At 39.2% G+C, this 21,117-nt stretch overlaps 1 protein-coding gene across 1 annotated transcript in view; it reads left to right on the plus strand.

Annotated features, from left to right (window-relative positions):
* The first annotated feature begins 1,685 nt into the window (after positions 1–1,685).
* SAMTOR (S-adenosylmethionine sensor upstream of mTORC1) overlaps positions 1,686–21,117 on the plus strand; it is a 30,110-nt gene continuing 10,678 nt past the window's right edge. Inside the window, exons 1-3 of the mRNA XM_088529902.1 lie at positions 1,686–1,866; positions 12,281–12,422; positions 20,498–20,671. Coding sequence (XP_088386028.1) covers positions 1,713–1,866; positions 12,281–12,422; positions 20,498–20,671 — 470 coding nt within the window. The 5' untranslated portion in view covers positions 1,686–1,712. The remainder of the gene's footprint in view (positions 1,867–12,280; positions 12,423–20,497; positions 20,672–21,117) is intronic.

Raw genomic sequence — 21,117 nt, forward strand, 5'->3', positions numbered from 1 at the left:
CATAGTGGTATTTCAGTATTCCATTAAAATCATGACATCCTTTAGGTAATATTTTTTGCAGACTATACTGCACTAGAGATTTTTATGATGATGTCATCACACTGGAGAAACCGTATTGTCTAGAAAGGTTTCCTCTCTTCGATGCAATGCCAGCTTTTTGTTCCTTTTGAAACAACCCCTATCAGTAAGATAGAAGGGATGAACACACCAAAAAGACTCAATTGTCAAAAGCCCCAGTGAAATGGATGTAGAAGCAGAGCATTGCTGATTTGATTTTTATGTTATTTTTCTCTCATGGTTTCCATGGGGAGAAAGAATGAAAATGTGATGTGCTGTCACCCTTCCCTCAGGAAGGAAGGAAGGAAGAGCTCTTGCACTTTGTATAATCTTCTAGTAAGAGATGCAGGTTCAGCTCCCCGTGGGCATGTTCACATCCCCAGGGATGTGAACAGGTTTTCCCACAGCCTCAGGGAGTGTCCTACCACCAGGTGGTGGGTAGAGCGAGGGGAAGGTCCAGTACATCTATCTAGACTTCTCTTTCTAGAGATATTAGCAAAATGTGACTGGACCAGAAATATTTCAGAAATATCAAAGGCAACTGCTCTAGTCTGCTGTAGCTCTGCTTTTTTTTTTTTTTTTTTTTTTTTTTTTTTTTTTTTTAAGAGGATTGTTTGGCCATTTTCCTGCATTTCAGCTGGGAAGTCTGGCTTCTCAAAACGATTCTGTCCCAGATCATCCTGTCATCCCAATGGGATTCCAGGTCTTATCACCTACCTGCCACCAGCTAGTCCTCCTGTCAAGCCTCAGGGACAGTCACAATCCTGTATCCATCCTCACTTAGCCTTTGACTCTCCCTGTGTGGTGTTCAAAAAACGTATGGAGCCCAGATGTTTTTACAGTACTGGGCCATTGGCTCCAGGACTGACAGAACCAGTCCTGCTTAACTTGGTCGTTTGCTCTCTGGTATCCCAACCAGAGAAAACTGGTTTTATGAAAGTTTCTCCGTGGCATTTTTGCATCCGGATTCCATTTTTAGACCCTAACTTTCACCAACTGTTCAATAGGGAATTTAGAGAATCTCTCCACTGTGACTGAGAAAGTGCGGGGAGCATCTTGAAAGCATAAAACCTCTTTTCCAAGAGTTCTTCCACTTTTTATTCCTAGGGAAAAAAAAAAAAAAAGGCTTGACATTTCATAAACAAAGTTCACCTGCATGTTGAAACTCAACTTTTAATTTACATTTTAAAGGATGAATTATATAGTTTATATCTTGGTCTACTTTGCTCTGGAAAACACTGCTACCACATGTATTTAATATTTTATATTTCTGCATTCCCTACTTTTTAATATGAGCTAATGAATGAGTGTGAATTTCTGGGTGTGCAACAGCAGTCTGTCTAATAGGGTTGCACTGTTTTGCTTGTTGACATATTTCTAAAATATCAGGTGATAATTAGAACCTTGAAAAGAGAGGGCAACATCACCGCTAACTTTTATTTGAAAAGATAAGAGCAGAGCGGGGGGTGCGGGGAGCTCCGCGCCTCCCCGCGCAGCAGGGCCATGGCGGCGGCGGGACTACACTTCCCGGCATGCCGCGCGCGGCGGCGGGGCAGCAGCGGGCGGGCAGTGCGCACGCGCGGAGCACCGCCCCTCCCGCCCCACAGGGGGCGGGGCGGGCTGCGGGGCGCTGCGCTGCGCGCGGCGGAGGCGCCATGGACGCTCTGCCCCGGCACCGGCCCCGCTCCCGGCCCGCCGCCGCCGCCCCCGCCCCGCCGGCCCCGGAGCAGGAGCGGAAGCTGGAGCAGGAGAAGCTCTCGGGGGTGGTGAAGAGCGTCCACCGGCGGCTGCGCAGGAAGTACCGGGAAGGTAACGGCGGCCAGGGGGGTGTGTCGGGGCCGCAGAGCCGCCGCTCGCTCGGGGCGGCGCTGAGCGACGGCGGCCGTTGGCGGCGGCCGTTGACGGTGGGGCCGTTGGCGGCGGCACCCGCCTCTCGTCGCGCTGCGGCGGCTCCCGGGCTGCGGACCCGAGCAGACGGGGGCCGCTCTCGGGGGGCGGCGCGGGGCTTCTCCCTGGGCCCAGCTCACAGGGTCTTCGGTGGCCGTCGGGCCGGAGAGGCTGCAGGTTGGTCCCCGCGAACGCATCAGGCGGCAGGGGGTGTCCCGTGCGCTCCTCGCCCCCGGGCGAAGCAGCGCGGAGCATCCCGGCATTGGCACACCTGCAGCGAAGCCCGGCAGCTCCCACCGCCGCTGTGCGAGCCCGTCCCTGTGCTCAACGGGGCAGCCCTGCGCTGTCAAACTCGGCAGACGTTGGCGATCTGTGCAGCAGCCCTTGTTTTCTGTTTGGGGGGAGGGGTAGGTGACAGCCAAGGTTGCATGAGAGCCTCGGTGCGGCTTTTCACACAGGAACGAACGGGTCAATACGCAGGGGCGACTTGGGTTTCACCTTCAGTTCAGCGCAGTCAGTTAAAGGAAGAACAAACTGTTCCCTATTTTACTCTGTATGTCCAATGAATTGTGCCTTAGTGAAAACTTGAGAGCACCTTTGCTAGTACCTTCAGACTAGCAACATTGTGCTGTACTTTAATGGAGAAAGTTAGCAAAGCTGCTGGTCACGTTATATCCGGGTAGCAAGGGAAGATCTGGGTGGCAGGCAACGTGCAGAATGTGCTAGTGGGTCAGTGCTTTATATCAATATTTTAGATTATTTCAACTTTAGAATTCTATTTATCCTATTTTTAGAATAAAATTCTAGATCTTTCCCCCCATGTTTCGTTATGCTTCCAAAGGCATATAGGCTTGAGTCATCCTTAGGCTTCCAAAAGCATATAGGCTTGAGTCGTCTTGCCAAGTGCCTTATGTTATTCCAAAATTGTAATACTGAGAAGTGTTCAACCTCAAAAGGGCTCTATGGTTTAAGGGTCTTTGTTTTAATATTCAAATGCACTGAGTAGTATTTTATCTGGACAAAATCAAAGTTAAAGAGCGTAAAAAACAGCCAACAAATCATCTATAGTTTCCCAGTATGATTTAAACTATCACCTGGTTATGAAAGCACAAAAGACTGTGTTTTTTGTATCTTTGTTTGCTTTTTGCTTTTAAAAAAAAAGGCAGCTAATTTCATGGGGGAAGCTTCTTAACTCCTCCGTGCAGTTCACTTAGTCTTATATGAAGAAATAACAAAGCAATTTTTATTGCCCCCTGAACTTAACTTGACTTTTGACCTGTTTGGGTTTTCATTTGTTTGACTATTTTGTTTTTTTTTTTTTTTTTTTGCTCTGCCTCTTCTCACATGTATTGAGGCTTGTCCTATGAAGTTACCTTTCATTTCATCAGAATAAGTAAATAGCGCTAGAATTGCTATTGCGTGGGCTTCAGCGGTGCTTTGTCTATAGGTAGAGTTACACATTAGTTTTTTTGGTAGAGGAAGAACATGTTGAGTATCATTCTGAAGACTCTACGGTGATGTCGCATAGGGAGGATCAGTCAAAGAATTCGCTTGGTACTCTAATGCCTTAAGTTGCTGAGCTTTGTTACAAGTGTTGATGGGAAATGGATTTGTTCTTAAGACACTGAAATATTTGTCACAGAAGTTACAGAGGCTTGTTTTTTTGTATAAGCTGATTTCTGTAAGAATTATTTTGCTGATGTTAGCAAGGCCCATACTTTAATGGACAAACATAAAAGGCAAGTCTGTGTGTTCCTTGGCTTCTTTATTACTGACATTATTTAGTTTTATACCCACAATGGTTCCCCTTTTTTTGAAAATGAGTAAGTAGAAAAGTGACGACTTGATGTTTCAAAACTGCAAGCTAACACATCTCTGGAAAAGTCCCAAGTATCTGTCAAAGTGCAAGAGCAATTTTTTTATTTTATTTTTTTTTAATTAGGGAAGTATCAAAACATTTTTTTAAAGAAAATTTTGGAGGGTTTTCTAATAATTAAAGATGTTTGGGCCTTGTCCCCAGTGAGTGAATACATCTAAGTCAGCTAATCATTAACATGTTGTTTCAGACTTCCTTAAACCAGTGACAGAGACAAGACAAGACTGTGTAGTAGTTCCTAAAAATACATGACATTATGCAGGATAGTCTGCAAATATTGTCTCAACAATAAGATCTAAAGTTTTCACTTAGGAGTGTATGTCGTTGGCTTAAAACTAATGTTTTTCTGAGGTTTTACTTGTGTTCCCCATCTAAATGGATTAGCTTAATCTTAATTACCTTAGATGGCAGGGTAAAATCCAAATGCTGAACCAACAGTTCTTAAATGCATAGTTAGTTATTCACTTAAAAACAACATCAGGGTTTTGAATACTTGACAGAAGCATTTAGAATGTACCAAAAAGAGGTGTTTCCTGAAATCTGATTTTGGCCTTCTCATACTAGTGTCTTACAGCATGGCAGTGAGGAGAAAAAAAAAAAAAAAGTCTCTTGCTTTTGTTTTTTTGCCACCTGTCATAATAGGTGACCCCCAAATTACTAGGGTTTTCTGCGTTGCTTCTTTTGGAGTGTGTTATATTGGCTGCAGTACATGAGTGTTGCATCCAGCTTGGCTTGCAGACAACCTTAGTGATAAAGCAGATTTAGTGGTTTATAGGGAGCTAAACCAGATCCACTGAGCACCAGATCCACTGAGCACGCGCAAGGTGAGAGTTCTTTTGTTTCTGTTGTTCACATTAGCCAGGTAGGGTTGTTTTTTATTGCAGTATAAGCAGTACCTCTTTAATACTGGGATAGCATTTTATTTTTTCTCGGAGTGATTTATTACTCTCCTGATGATGCAGGCGCATATTGATCAAGGAAATGTTTCTGCACAATGTGACCCTTAGTTATACAGGGTTTTATATATGGAGTCCTAGGGAAGATGATTTACAACACCCTCCATTTCCCCATGGAAACTTGGTATTGAGTACAAGTAGGAAATCTTCCCTTATGGAACCTGTAGAGATATTTTGTGAAACATTTTACTCTGTGTTTGCTAAAGAGTTTTGTTTCTTCTTCCTTATACCAGGTTAAGTCTTAGGATTGCTTGGAGATAACTGAATTAGTTTATAAACAATTTTTTTTATATTGTAATGTTTACTATTATTATTTACTGTGTCACAGAAACATTTTAGGTGGTAGTTTGAATTTTTAACCAATCTTTCCTTTAAGGAGTTGAAGAATTGGTTTGTAACTTTATCAATAGTGTGTTTTTTCTGTTTGTTTGTTTCAAATCCAGAAAAGCTGAAGACTTTTGAGATCAGCCTGAATAGGTAGGCAGTGAAGAAATTCATGGGAGAGTCATTGTGATGAAGTCCATTGCTCTGTAGTCTCTTCCTCTCTCTCATGTTTTTCATGAAAAACCTTGAAAGAGCTTAAGTTTTTCCTGTTTCACATCAGGAAGCATTTTGAAATACTGACAGTTTTTACAGGACAGGAAAACTTTTTTACTGAGCTCTACGTGGTATTTTAACAGCTGTCACTCCTTTTTACTGAGAACTTGAATTTGTTTGTACAGTAAAGCCAATAACAATCATCCTCATTTGTCTTCTCCCATGTGTATTAATTTCTAGAAAAGGAGGAGCATTTCCAAATACCAACAGCTACATTTTCAAGCAACAAAAATTGAATTTGATTTAATTTAAAAATTAAAATCATTACTATTTTTGATATAGACATTAAAATATGACAGTCCTTACAGTTAGAGCATCTCTGGAGTGAAACTCATTAAAAACATGGTATTTTTGACTAATGAAGTTCAACAAATGAAATCCTTGTGCCGTTGGGTAGCCCTTGCCTTGACAAGACAAGCAGCCGTGCTGCATGCTGGCTGGGGTGCAGACAACTGCGTGCAGCCTCCTTCCCGGCTCCGTTATTGCATTGCTGGGAAAATAGTGTTCCTGTTTCAGGGTTAGCAGAATGAAATTTCTGCTTGGGCCTAGCTGCTTCAGTTTTTATTACTGTGAACAAATTCAACAAAATCAGTGGTTTATGTTAACATTTTTACCTCCGCATTGGAGAGGTTAAGGTGCAGCATGTAGTCACTGCAGCGGAGTCAGGTTTGGGGGAGAGGGGCAATAGTTTCTCATGGAGTAGATTCAACACCTGGGGGCAGTAATTGCTTAAACTATTACAACAAGGCTCCCCAAGTTTGTGTAACATTAAAACAGAGTTTTAATGAGACCTCCAGGAGAGTGGAGAAAAATGGGTTCTTCATTAGGACGGTACAGGCTAAGTCCTAATGGACACTTTAAATAAGAGATGAATTATATTCTGGAAGCTTCTGTTTAGTGTAAACAAATAAAAAGAACAAAATAAACAAATGGGAAGGTCAAATGTAGAAATCTGCATTTTGCTAAATGAATCCTTTCTATTAGAGTGGAAGGAAGGAACATTTGATATATGGGAGGTTCTTATGCTTTTATTTTTCTGTGCACTTAGTCATCCTTTTTAGATGTTGTTAAGTAGTTCAGATAAATTGTAAGAAATGCAAAGCAAAATGCTACACAGAGAAGAGAGAAAATACTAGCTTTGATTGTTTGGACTTTGCGCTTAAATGTTCTGTATCTGGCTGTATAAAATTAGGCAGCAGTGAAGCCAAAAATACCGTAACACATCTCACAGGAAATGCTGCAGATGCTGTATTACTGAGACAAATGTCCAGTAAGTTGCAGGTTTATCTTATATGTACTAAAAATTGTAAATAGGTTAGTATTAGCTAGTACTCCTCATTTAATTCTCTTTGTTAATCACTACTGTAGCATCCAGGCATCTAGTATCATATCTAAGTTTGAACTGAGGAGTCATGGTTAGATGATGAAACTTCGTCATATGGAGTATTTATAGGAGTTTGATTTCAGCCTTGCCCTAGTGGACAATGTAGTGTTTCTTTTCCCATTTTCTGCAGTTCAGCAAGGTGTGCAAACTAATACTCGTTTTCCAGAGAATAAGAAAGAGGCAGTCTTAAGAGGATAAAAACAAGATTTTTTTGTTATAATTATTATTATTCCACAATGCCTTACTATCAACAACAAAAAAGAAAGCCCAAACATCTGAGCAGACCTTGCTATAGCTGGCTGCCTGTCACCTGAAATTATCTGGCCTTGTCGTAGACACTTGTGGATTGGAGGGATATATTTTGTTTTTACACTAAGCAATTCAAAGAGTATCTTTATTAATGCTTCTGTACAACCATGCATATGTCACTGATGTTTCTGTCTTTTATTGATAGTCAGTATAATAACCCTTTTTGGTGTTTATTTTTTTGCTTTCATGGTAGCTGACAAGGTGTACGCAGGCATGATGTATGCTGTGAAATAGCAGCAGTTGCAGAGGGGATTTAGTTTGATTTTTATAGTGCCAGTTCCGCCAATTTATAGTAGCAAGTAGATAGCAATGACTTCGAACCCTTATTTAAATTTTTTTTTTTTAAGTATTTTCCGAAAGGGAATAATGTCATTGCCCTATTGACTGTTCTAGATCCCTTTTTTTTTCTCCTTTTTTAATGCAGTGCTAATTACCTGAAGGTTAAGTGCACAGTGTTGATTGAATTTTGGGTTGCAAGTTCTTGTTTGATGATGTACAAAGTATCTTGCACTTGTTTTTGAGATTGTCAAAGATGACTACACTGTTTTCCTGAAGAGCACGTGAGGAATTAAGGAAAACGGCAATTACTCTTGTCTCTTGGGTGCTGACAGTGCTTGACTCCATATGACTTAACTGCTGTATCACTTAGTAAAACACAGAATTGCTCAAATCGATGGTTTAGGCTTTTATCACAGTCAAAAATGAGAAATAATCTCTTCAGTAAAACTGGGATCTGCTGCTTTTTATGTGCAGAGGGTTGTGCTTTGTTTAAAAACTGAACTTGGCAGAATTTGTACTTTCAGAAATCCTAGTTAGGTTCAGTATTTTTCGATTTACTTGATAAGCACACCTTAAACGAATATCTCATTTAACACTCCTTTAAGAAATGTCTTTTGAAAGTAAATAGATGGCAGGTGAAATCCCGAGTGGAAACTGAAGTTTGTTCAAAAAGCAGCCTGCCTGGAGAGAGGAGTTAAAGCCGCAGGAGAGATGACGCCTGGTCCTCTGCTGTGACATCTTCCACGTGAAGGAGGATCGAGGGGGCTTCCCTTAGGTCTGAACAATTCTTCCCTGTATATTAACAAATGCTTTCAGTTTTTGAAACTTACAGCTAGCATTATTTCTGTATTGCTGCTGCCCACAATTAAAGCTGGGTTGTGGCAGGAGTCATTTAGAAATAACTTATCCATGACAGAGCTGTTGTTTCAGGCTTCTGTAACTGCCAGTGACTCTGTGGTTGAGTTTGGAGGAGCGATTGGCTTTTCTGTCGGCTGTATTCACATGGAGGGAAGTTTTTTTCAAGGATTACTCTGTTCTAGGTGAACAGAATTGGATTTTTTCTTTTTTAATTGTATTAGCAAAGGTTATACTTTAAAGTTCCTACCATATTTTCAGTGACTGACAGAATTACTAGAAAGAGATAGGGTTTTTTGGTTTTATTTTTAAAGGAGAGATTTTTGACACTTTTTAAAGGAATGGTTAATTTCAAATTGATGAGTAGGTGATTTTGGGGGGCTTTTGGGGGCAATTATGCATAGAGAGGAGAGCAAATAGTTTTAAAATAATGTCACTGTAGCAACTCTGTAGGTGTGGGAAACTCCTGTTATGAGCAGCTCTTGCAAAACAGATTTTTTCAGCAGGATGTTGGCGTAACTGGTTCTTCTATGGAGATCTGAGATATATAACATGCCGTTTGAAGAATGAATGTCCAACATGTTTTAAATCTCATACAAGATCTCCCAAGTTCATCGGAAGGATGTCAAGGAGCCTTGAGCTTTATGTTGTGGTATGGTCATGAATATTTGAGATCAAAAGTTTAACACACAAAAGCAAATATTAACTTAGGGAATCTTTGAGATAGGATCCAAAGTGTTAGACAGTTTTTGTTCCTTTAGATTAGCCTACCACAAACCCTGATTTAATTTATAATCTTGTTGATTGCTTAACAGAAAATGATACTTAGTTTGTTAGTAACCTTTTTTTTTTTTTTTCCCCTGCAAAGACTTCCTGCATATTTTGCTGTGCTTTTGGTTACACAAGTGATGCTTCAGAATACCTGTTTAACTGAGCTGCACTTGATGCCGTATTTGCACATGCATATAGACTATAATGTTTTGCATGAAAATTAAACACTTGGCTCCTCTGTGTTCTGGGTTGTTCCAGGCATCATTTTGAAATCAGATACCAGAGTACCTATTGCAGCCACTACTTCAAAATTTATCAACAGGCATTATTTGAATTTTCAACCCTGACAGTATTGGAGTGTGACTCTGTAGTTTGATTATAACAAAAAAGGGTTCTGGAGACTGTATCACAAATGCATAAGGTTTGCAGATTTGTCTGGAATTAAAGTTCCTGTGAATCTGGGTAAAATGCCTTTGTGTGCCTTGGAAATACACAGAACTTAATTAAAAAAAAAAAAAAAAAGTCACATCAAAACCCACTGTTGAAAGCACCGGCGGGGACAAGAATAGAAGCTGCTGAACGGTCACCCTCTGCTTGCCTGCCTTTGCAGCTTTCAGGGATTTGGGGGCTCTGGGAACTCCTGAGTTAAATTCACATCTCTATGTGAAGTTCCTTGTGGATTTTTTTTTTCCTGTGATTTGTCCAGCTGTGTGAACTTTAAACTCAATTGTGCATTTTTTGGAAAAATAACTTTTACTTTGCTTTGAGGCTTTCCCTAAGTGTTCTCTCGTTCTTGTGGAACAGTGAAAAATTGTTCCATATCTACCTTTTCTGTGTCATTCATGATTCTGTGGGCATCTGGCCTTTTCCCGATTTCATTTCCTTTTCTTGCAGCAATGTAGTTGTTTTTGCCACACAAGCTGTGTGCATCTACCCTATGTTTGCTGCATCTTTCTAGCTCTGCTGTATTGACAGGGTCAAATGGAACTGCCCATGGAACTGGTTTGATATAGGATGGGCAATTTACTTTGTGATAGACTTTTCTGTTTTCATAGCTCCGATTGCTCAGTTTTATTTCGTTGTCAGCTCCGTGCTGAGGCACTGTTACTGCCCTGGCCGGTTCTGGCATAAGCCCGAGTTTGAGTCCTGGAGTGCTCCACATACAGCTCCACGTTGCCGTATATCTGAATTGGAGGCCCTTCCACTATGGGCTGCTTTCTTGCCCCTCCTGTGGCTGCCAGAATGAGGGGAATATCCTCGTAGTGCTCAGATGGAGAGGAGTGCCTACAAGATAGGAATTCTTCACAGTTAGGATTTGAAAGAGGCTTCAGTGCTGTAAGAAGTAACAACTGGCAAGTTAATTTTAAAAATATCTGACCTTTGCATGTTTTTCCTTTTCCATCTGTTTTATTGGCTTAGCTTTTAGGAAAGTGGTATTTGGAAATAAAATAATAAAGCTAGTTGTCCAAGAATAGACCAGACAAAGGAATGAACTAAAGGAAGAGTATTAAACTTGGAATTTAGTTTGTAACCTTTTTCCTCAGTAAGTGTTCACTTGTTTACTTTCTTCCTTTCAATTAGCCTGTGTATTCTTCAAACAACCCTTTGGCAACTCCATGCTCTTCAAGCATTTCACAGTTTGTCTAGAGCTTGCAGTAAAATTCAGAGTACTGTGATAGGAAAACCATGAAACTGTCTACATTGTATCAGAAAAATGAACCATGAAGGTCCAACAAAATTGCTGTGGGGGCCTGCCTCTGGCTTGCACATTTCTGAGGTGTGTTCTGCGGGGTGACTCTGTTAGCACCTCTTTCTGCAACACGCCCATCTTCTGATGTGGGTCCCGTGGAAAATAGTGAAGGATACCTGAAATGCAGTATTTATTTTGTTCAAGCTAAAAATTCTGAGATTTCTTGTGCGCACTTGTTGCGCAGCGAGCAAAACAGTTGCTTCTTTGCATTTCCTCTTCTTTGGCGTCCCTGGTTTGTGTAAAAAGTAAATAGTATTGTGTCCATTCTCTGTTTTTCTCATCTTGAATGCCCTCTTACAGAAGGCAGTGTAAACACCTAACTTTAAACATGACTCATTTTGTTGCTGCTTGTACAAGTGTGCTATCTGATTGTTTTTGAAGAAGAGATGATTGTCATAACACCCTGAATCAAACTTGAACAGGCAGGACGTGGTTGGTTGGCTTAAATCTTTTAAGTGTGCAGGTCCCTCATACTCAGTCTTTCTCTTATTGTAGGACAGGGGCAGGAGGTTTGCACATATAAAAAGCAAAGGTTGCCAATATAAGAAAGCTGATTTAATTGGCAATAAATAACTAAGCTCTTCAAAACACTTGCACTGAGTTTAAAAAAAAAGATCGTATTTTGTCATGCCACCATGGCTGCTTTGAGCTACTTTCAGGCTCGGGCGGGCATTATTGTCAGCTTATCCGTGATCCACTTTTTGAATATTTCTTTGTTAAATTAAAGTCTACTAATTCTGGAACCATATTGTGAAAAGTACATTGGTTGTCTGAGCCAAATCTTAACTGAGAGCTGGGCTCTAGAAACTTCCTCTTGGCTGTGTTGGCCATTAGGGTACAAGAGCAGTAGACACTTGTTTTTCACATTTACGTGTATTTATGTTAGAGGTGTAAACTTATTTGTGATTAAGAGGCATAAAAGTGATTACTGAATGTCATGCTAGTTAGGATCTATTTTTATTTTCTGGGGTCGAAATGTTCTTTTTTTTTTTAAAGGCATAACAAGGATTTTTGTGCTGTGTGGCTAGCCAAAATTAACATTTATCAGGTTTTTGTTTAGTGGTGCGTTACATAAAGCAAGCCAGAAGTGGTATATAATGGCAAAAGAGAAAAACATCGTGTTTACTTTTAACTGCCAGAATTTAGTCTGCAAGACTTTTTTTTTTTTTTTAAACAAGATGAGAAGCATGAAGATTAACTTGTCCTTGGAGATCTGCAAGACCTTTCAGTCTTTAATTTCTAAAATGTTTATGTTTAATGCTCATGCATTAAACAAAGTTGAAAAGGAACCTCCCAGACAATTTTAATTTCATAGAACCATTGAACAAAACCATATAATGGGAATATTACTGACTTCCAATATACTCAAGAATCCCTTCCTTTCCTAAAACCCAGAATTTTGTGTTTGACTAGTGAAAAGAAACCTTGTTTTGTTTCGTTGCATGCCAGTAAAGGATTACTGCATTATGAAACTTGTTTAGTTTAAAGATGTTGGCTTGCCATAGACGTAATTAGAGACTTTGTATTTAATGTGCCTTTTTTGTTGTTGTTTTGTTTAGTGGGAGACTTTGATAAGATCTGGCGTGAGCACTGTGAGGATGAGGAAACTCTGAGCGAATACGCTGTGGCAATGAAGAACCTGGCAGATAATCACTGGGCAAAAACTTGTGAAGGGGAAGGTCGAATTGAATGGTGCTGCAGGTAATTCTTAATGTATTTGAAAGATACAGTTGCGTATTTTTACTAGCAGTCGTTTATAATACAAGACTTAAATGTTTTCCAGACTTTTTGCCATTTTTAAAAAGTCTGTATGTAAAATGTCAAGTCTTATTGCTTCGTTTTTTTTTAAAAAAAAAAAAAAAAAAGCCCTTCCTACTGTTCCAACTTAAAAGAAAACAGTTCATGTGCTATATTTTGTAATAAACTGAGACTTTTTAAAGTATTTTCAGTAAATATACATATATGCAAATATGTATTTGTGCTGACGCTGTTTCAAGTGAGCTTATGAAGTAATTTCATACATTCTTGTCTGAATCTAAGCTGAACAAATACAGAGTATGTACCTTAAGTCTAATTTACAGGATTGTTTTGATTTGGCTTGTGTGTATAAATATAATTGTGTTTGGTCTCGAAATACAAAGCCTTGCCGCTAAACACTGTGAAGTTTGTTTAAAATGGGAAATCCACTAGGACAGCCCAATAAATATTAGAGATTTAAGTCATGAATCGGGTTTAATTCAACTATTTTAATCCCTGAGGAAACTAATCTCTAGAAGAGGAGAGATTTGTCACTGGGATTCCTAAATAGAGGTAGTGTCTAAGGCATACCATGAATCTGTGCATCAGGATAAAACCAAGTGTTGTTGAAATCTGACCTGGAAGAGAACTAATCCCTATGTAGAAGATGCTGCAGCCACTCTGGTCTCAGAGATATAGGATGTGTTTGAAAGCCTTTGAAAGTTATGGAAAACATGATGTTTTCCATCATGATCTTTAGATCTCAGATAGATTAGATATTAAGAAAGTAACATTCTATTCAAGTCTGTTGATCCCTGCAGGTGTCTGTTGCACAATGATGAGCAAAGGGCACTAAAAAGCAGACATCTCATCACTAAATTTAAATTTGTTACATTTGTCTAGCATGCATCATTTCAGTGGCAACTTGAGGTGTTTTTTTTCTGCTAGGAATGGAGCAATTAATAACAAGTTTATTTCTTTTCTCTCTACAACAGAGATTTAACACTTCAAACATTTGAAATACGTTCTTTTTCTTTTTCTTTTTCTTTTCTTTTTTTTTTTTAAAAAAAAAACTAAATGAATATAGTCATTTCAGTAATCTAGGTCGTATTTTCTGGTTGCAATTCATGTATTCCTGTCCCAAGTGCAAGAGAAGTGAATCATTTGGAAAGAAATACAGCCAAAATTGGACATTGTCCCACTGGCTTCGTCAGAGATATGTGAAATGGAAAAATACTACTGAGGTTGCAGTAAATTCTTGTTTGTGTAGATTTATACTCACTTGTGATACAGAAGTGCCAGTTTCTGTTTTACAGGCTCCCTCAGTTGCAAGTTGTTTTCTTGTATTTGTGCCATCCATTACTTCTATGGAAGTGTTGATTTTTGCTCTCTTTACTAAATTATCTCCTCTTGAATCATTTTGAACTCTAATATTGCATTTTCTTGCAGCACCTTCCTCTTCTGTCTGGCTTGGCATCATTCACAGATCAATTAAGAGGAGGACACGCAGTTCCAGTGTTCAAGTTATCTGTGAAAATACTAATTGTACTAGACCCAGGAACAGATTCCTGTGGAACATTGCTTGATATTTCCTACAATTTGACTGTCAACTGCTATGTTTAACTTCCTCACTAGAGTTATGTGAACTTACTTTACAATAATTCCAGCTAACCAGTATATTCCCTTGTTTTGTGCAGAGACTTGTGTGCAACAAGATAAATGTTGCTTGTGTGCAGTGGAGAAACAGCTGATGACCTCTGCCTGAAGCTTTTTGGCTCTGCGTGTCATTCACTTGTTTGTACTTTCTGCAAGATTTACAAAGCAAATGGTTAAATAAGTTAGTAAGTTTGGGCTCTGCATCATGAACTCATATTAAAGAGAATTTGCATGGTGAAAAAAAATTAAAATGCACTATTTTAACATAAAGATCCAATTAAGGTGCATACCTTTTTAGTTTGCGAAGTTAAGGGGTCAAGAGATCTAAGTCTGTGAAAGGAGGTTACTTTTTCACTTGTGTGTGTCTTGGAATAAAGTGAGGTCTGTGTAGTTAGGTACTGGGATGCAGTTTTTTGTTCCTCCTCGGAGAGCTAGGAGGGTTCCTGCCAGAGGACTGGCAGCTCCGCTTGTCACTGCTCCTCCTTGTGTTTGCTTGCCTAGTTGCATGCAAGAGAAATTCACTGGCAGGAGCCTTCAGTAAGAGCTCTTGCTCCATGCCTCAGATTTACATCACCTTGGTAGATAGGTAGCCAGATGGTAGCTCATGTATTGAACTTCAGTTGGAAGCCCAAAGTGCCAGAAAACCACTTGTGTAGCACTGCAGACCATATGCTGCCTTATGTAGGGCCAGTTTGCTTTCGTTTATTGCTTTAGGACAACTCTTTAAACTTTAGCTGGTGGGCAGAAGTGCTTTAAATTTTGTCCTATTTCAGATGCAGGTTAGTGAACCCTTGCGGGGAGGGCGGGTGTAAAAAGCTTGAACTCAACGATCCTTCCTTTGCTTTCTTATCTTTAAAAAACTGAATGCGGAGTGGCAAATTGTATTAGCACTTGTGTTGCTTTTTCTTTTCTTTATATTACAGTGCAAAACTTAAACCAATGCGGGATAAGATGATGTTTAGCCCAAACAATTATTCTAACTTATTTTTTGCTGGCATAGGTAGGCTAGTTAACCTTTGTGCAGACGATGAATGCTGCCCTATTCTGGTTCTCATTAGAACAAAATAAGCCAGACCAGCAGGTTTGTTTCTTTCTATTGCATTTGCATCAGTGTTAAGACTTCTGTTGACTAGGGTATTTTTTTTTAATAAAAAACAAACCACTTCTAATTAATTGAAAATAGCTATCATGAACCTGCAGGTTTTAAAAAGTCTTTTGACAGTTCTCTGGAAGAACGGGCCTTGTGTGGTACTAAAGAAAGGGTCTTGATCAGGTTATTGTAGGGTAAATACAGACTACTTGGAAAAATACGTGGAAAAAATTATCTTAGGATATATTGAGTAGGGCTCTGTAAGTATGCATCTAGTAGTAACCAATATTTTCATAAGCAGTCTACTAAAATACAGAATCTGTTTATTAAATTTGCAAATTAGAACAGCAAAGAATTGTCACTAAGTTTGAGAACAAGATTAGAAGTAAGATTGAAATTACCAACTATATCAGCTATAGGAATACAAGAGAGGGAGTAAATTGGTTATGTGTCAGTGCCTGTAAAAAAGCCTTTGGATTTTATAGCACACCACAAACCAAATATGAAACAGTCTTGGGATACTCTTGCAATAAAGGTAGACACAATATTGGAGTATATAAATAAGAAAATAGTCTGAGATGTGTAAAGTATTCCTTTGACTTTATTTAGCATTGGGAAGTTCTTAGCCTTCTCTTCTTTTGACTAAACAGGTCCAAGTTCTAGAAAAAAGAAGGCTTGTGTAGGGGGGAAGAAAAAAGGGGGAGATATATGAGCATTTCTTTATCTTTATTGGAGGTGAGCTGCATTTTTCTTGAAATGCAACAGCCAAGGTGATACGTTGGAAAAAACAGGCTTCTGCTAGAATTAGAAAGTTGATCCTGGAGTTGGAAGATAGATTAAATAAGTCCCTTCAATGCTATTTTTTTATGATGCATTTTGCCTAGGAGTTTACCCTCTCTAGGTGAAGAGGAGGGGAGGGATATGATTTAGAAAAGAAAACAGACTTCCCAGTTCTTGGAATCCTTCAGCAGTGAAGGATACTGCATCGAAAAGCTGGTCTGGGGGTGGAAAACAACACAAGAGAAACAGCTGATGACAGACAGGTTATATTTCTTAAAAAGAAAATATCTAAAAAAGGCAGAAGTCAGATCAAACATGAAAAATAAAGTAGAAAAAATGAGGTTTCTTTAGTACAGGTTTTGTTAGTCGAAATTTAACAAGATATAATTAACATAATTACAGTACTTCAGATTGAGAAACCTCCTGCTGTCGCATGTGCTGAATTTCCTAACCTAAAGCTGCGTGCTCCTCACAATAACGGAATGTTTTCTGGTACAGAAATAGAGATGAACTTTTCTGCTCTCCTATGGTTAATGTATACAAGCAAAGTTAATTATACCTACCTTGATATTTATTTTCCTTTAAGGTTGGGAGGGTGAGATAATGGCATCTTTAAGGTTTTGTGTCACTTGAGATCCTTAAATATAGGAAAAGGCCATCATAAATTGCTTTTGCCAAAGTAGAAGTTGACCGTATTAATGCTGATTTAGTTTTCATAACCTTGTAAAACAGAACTAGCTACTAATTCTTTTCCATTTTTCAACTTCTTTCTCCAAAGAATATGTATTCATATCAACTCTCACTGGAACTATTTAGGGTGTCCAGCCCAAGTACGAGGATTTTTTTCAACCTGAGCAAGCTGTTTACAACTTGGGATTTTTAAGTATGAAAAACAAGTTTCACTGCGAAAATGCCAAGTCTTTTTTAAAGGAAAGACATGACTTGGGCAGTTCACCTGTCTTTCTGCCAGCAGACTTAAATAGTCTGGAACCGAAATGTTTATTTCCCCGGTCAGTAAGCCTCAGTTCAGGTAGCATTTAAATTTCACAACTCTTCATAAACAAGTATGTTAATTGTAAAACTAAAGTTGTATCATCAAAGACTGTTTAAGTGTCAGTTAAAAATGGAGTTATGTCAGTTCCCAGAATTATAAAATAGATGCCTTAATTTTATTTCTCTTTGTAAATAATTAAGGGATGTTCTGCTCATTACCTGAGACAGCTGTTAAATGCAGAGTCTCATATAACTGCATTCTCAAAGCCACGTGTGATTAGTGGCAGGTTTTAATAGCTGTAGAGCTGAACTTGTTGGCTACATCAACAAGTTAGTATGAGGAAAGGTGCTGAGTGGAATAAATTTGGTTATCTCCTGTTCAGTAGCTAATCAAATATGCTCATATGGGTATGAGTGCCCATACGGTCACTCTTACCCATGGTAAATGAAGGGTAATTTAGGCACCTTCTCTGGAGTGAGAACACGGAGAGCTCCTGGGAGGCCGTAGGAGCCAACGTGGCAACGAACAGCGATTCTGTCCGAGTTACTGTAGCCCCAGGAATACCCAAATGGAGAGAACCCTTAGTGGCTGTGAAGGGCCACATTGCCAGACTGTTTGGGAGTTTTGTTTGTTTTTATTTTGTTTTATTTTTTAGTTTGGATGTGGGGTTTTGGTATTTTTAGCTTCTTTATGATACTACCTTGAAATACAGACTGGGGGTCTCAACAGGAGGAATTTTACCTGGCCTTGAGCCTTCTTTTAACTCTGAGCCCTTTGTCTTGCAGTAAAAACTCAGATGTCTGTCATTGCCTTTTGGTAGTATCTTAACAGGCAGACAAGAAAGGTTGTGGCCAGAATAGTTAAGGATAAAGACCTAGGAGAACTCACTTGGCAAGACAAGGTACAAAGAGGAACTAGAAATTTGCCATAGTAGCAGCGGACAAGGAAGAAATAATTTCTTCATGGTGGCAAGAGAGTGGATGCCATGTTTTAAAAGTATGTAGTTCTTTTGCTGTACAGCAGCACACTGGAAGCTAAGCTGGACAACATGCCAGCTTCTAGTGAGGTAACAAGTTGAAAACATCAATAGCTGAGGAGAGAAAACAATGTTTCCCTATGGCTGTGGGCTTTCTGCTCTCTTCCGACCTACATGTCTGGATTGATTGCTGTGTGACATTATTTAGACTGCCACTGATTCAAAATGCTTTAAGAGATAATATGAAAAAAGACCTTTTTAGAATAAAAATGAAGGTACTAAGCAAGATGCTAGTGAAGTAATAAGGTGCTGTGAGGAAAAGAATTTGTCTTAAATTATATGTATATGTTTTCTTTCAGACTACCTGACACACAGAACTAAACAGCTATGAAAGACATAATCCCAGATTGATTATATGCTTATGAACAAATAATTACCATATATATAGTGTAAAATACAACTGCTGTACCAGCAATAATGGGGTTCTGGGGTTGAGTGTTGTTTGTTGTTGTCATTTTGTTTTTTCTGTTTTCTCTTTCTGCTGAGCTAAATTACAGACTTCAACTGTTTGTTAATCTATTGTCTCACAGCATCAGAGAACAATTGAGGTTGGAAGGGACCCTTTGGAGATCATCTTGTCCAACCCCCCTGCTCAAGCAGGGTGCATTGCCCAGGACTCTATTCAAGCAGATTTTGAATACCTCCAAGAATGGATAGCACAAAGTCTGTCTGGGCCACCTGTTCCAGTGTGCAATCCCCCTCACAGTAAAGACATTTTCCCTTGTTCATATGAATCTTCCTGCATTTCCGTTTGTGCCTGTTGTCTCTTGTCCTATCACTGGGCACTTCTGAAAAGTCACCCCATCCTCTTTACATCATCCTTTCAGATCTTTATATACACTGATCCGCCAGGACTCCCAGGTTGTTCTCTGCCGAGCTGCTGTTGCTGTGCGTGTGCTCTCTGGTGGAGGGAGTGCAGTTTCACAGCAGATGCACTGGGGTGAGGTAGCCTGGGCTGCTGTTCAGGCCTCTCTGTGTGATCCTCTTCCATGTGGTTCAGATGCAGATCTCACCTTTTCCCAACTTCTCTTTGATGTGAAAAAACTTTGGTCACTGTGGAATTGTAACTATAAAGTTGTTGGTTATGAATATAATTTTGAATGAGTTTTTTGCTCATGTGGCTGCGACTTCTACTCTAAGACTACTGTGTGCATTTAAAACTTTTATATTAAGTGTGAGGATGCCTTGCGCCTGCTAGAGCAGGTAAAACTTGCCCATGCTTTGAGATCATTAGACATGGGTCAGTCTTGATCTTGAGACCATACAACCACGTCCTCGCAGAAATGTGTCCAAGGTAATTTATTTTTTTCCCCTCACATCGAAGAATTAATAACCTGAACATAACTTGCTAGCGTAGTTATGTGTTTAATGGTTTAAAGCTGGGCACTTCCTGCCAGCTTAGAATAAAATGGCCTCTATTTGTACCTGGTTGGTTGTGTGTTCCCCTGTACAAAGCTTAACTTCGCTGACTTTTTTTTTTGTGTGTCTTATATGGAGGAGATTGGATATATTTGGTCCTTCAGACGAGGCCTGAATATTTCAGGTTGTCATCTCCATTGTTGATTTAAATGTGATGTTATACCAACATATGCTTTCCTGAGTGATGTGATGTGGAATACTGTATTGTCTCAATCCTGTTTCATATAAGCCCTTGTTAATTTACACATGGATTTGTGTTTTCTGGAATGTAACCTTCAAACCTCTGCAACTTTGTCAGAGGAAAATGGAATACATTTTCCATACAGCATCATAAACAATTGTTCTCATGAAAACATTCAAACAAGTACTATTTTTGTTAATTTTTTCATGCAAATACTTGGCTGGCACATCTAATTAAAAATACTGTATTGTACAGGGTGTCAGGCTTTTTAATTTCACAGCAACAAATTGTTTCAAATTCTATTTTGTGGACACAACAACTCAGTTATTCTCTGGAACACACTCATACGCTGCTGCTGACTGCTGGTATGAAGTATGCCTATGTAATTTAGCTTGCTTTTTGATGCATTCATTCCTGTAAACTGGTTAACCTTTCTGTTCATATACAACCACAAAACATAGATGCTTCCTAAGCCCCTGCAGTTGTGGGGATCTGCTCCTGACTGTAGGGGAGAGCTGCGGTGTGTTCTCACGTGGAACATGTGGCAGCTCAAGCTGCCTTCTCGTCATGTTGTGGCAAGGCTTGCACTGGCCTCCTCTGAAAGCCCATCCAGATGACACTAATTTGAATCTGTTTACTTAACTGGGACTTACGGCCACATTCGTGGCACTGAAATAACACTCTTGATTTCAAGTGTGTTTGGTTGTATCACATCTTTCTCAAACCTGATTAATCAAAGTCAAATTTGGAGTAGAGTACAGACAAATTTTTGTTTAAAAGCTGACAGCACTTTTGTCTTTGAACCTGGCTTGTGTCATACACTGATAGTAATGATAAAATAGTGTTCTGTTTTTGGGGAAACTTTTTTTTTTTCTCTTTTTAGCGTATGCCGTGAATATTTTCAGAATGGTGGGAAAAGAAAAGCACTTGAAAAAGATGAAAAAAGAGCACTTCTTGCTTCTAAGACCACTCCAGCCTTAAGTGTTTCCCAGGCTCCCAAGATTGAAGAACCTTTGCCAACATTTGGCCTGACAAATCATGAAGTTGTAACGGAGGAGTAAGTTTTACCTGTCTTGGAGACTTTTTTCTCTTTGTATGATAAGATTATTTTTTTCTCCTTATATTAGTCAGCCTGACACAACTGTAATAGTTAAAGGTATTTTCATGTGAATGTATACATGTTTCAAGAAATACTCTATATTGTAGTGTCTTTTGGATGCCATAAAATAGCTTGGGAAGGACAGTTTAGTCATCTTCATTCAACTGTCAAAGCAATTTTGCTTTTGGATGCCATTGGCATACAATGCAATTTATATTAAAGTTTGAGGTGGAATAAGGGAGGTGTTAATTAAGTTAAAATATAATGGCTGTTCGGCATTGTTGAAAAGACAATTGCTTATGTAAGTACTGAGGGCCCAGATGTAAATATTAGAGTACTTAAAACTTTCTTTTAATAAATAATTGTGGAGAAACTCTTGATTCCAATTATATACATCAAAAGGA

This window comes from Tinamus guttatus, unplaced genomic scaffold (assembly GCF_059628265.1).
Source record: "Tinamus guttatus ecotype Peru unplaced genomic scaffold, ASM5962826v1 Tinamus_guttatus_pri_ptg000355l, whole genome shotgun sequence".
Lineage (NCBI taxonomy): Eukaryota > Metazoa > Chordata > Aves > Tinamiformes > Tinamidae > Tinamus > Tinamus guttatus.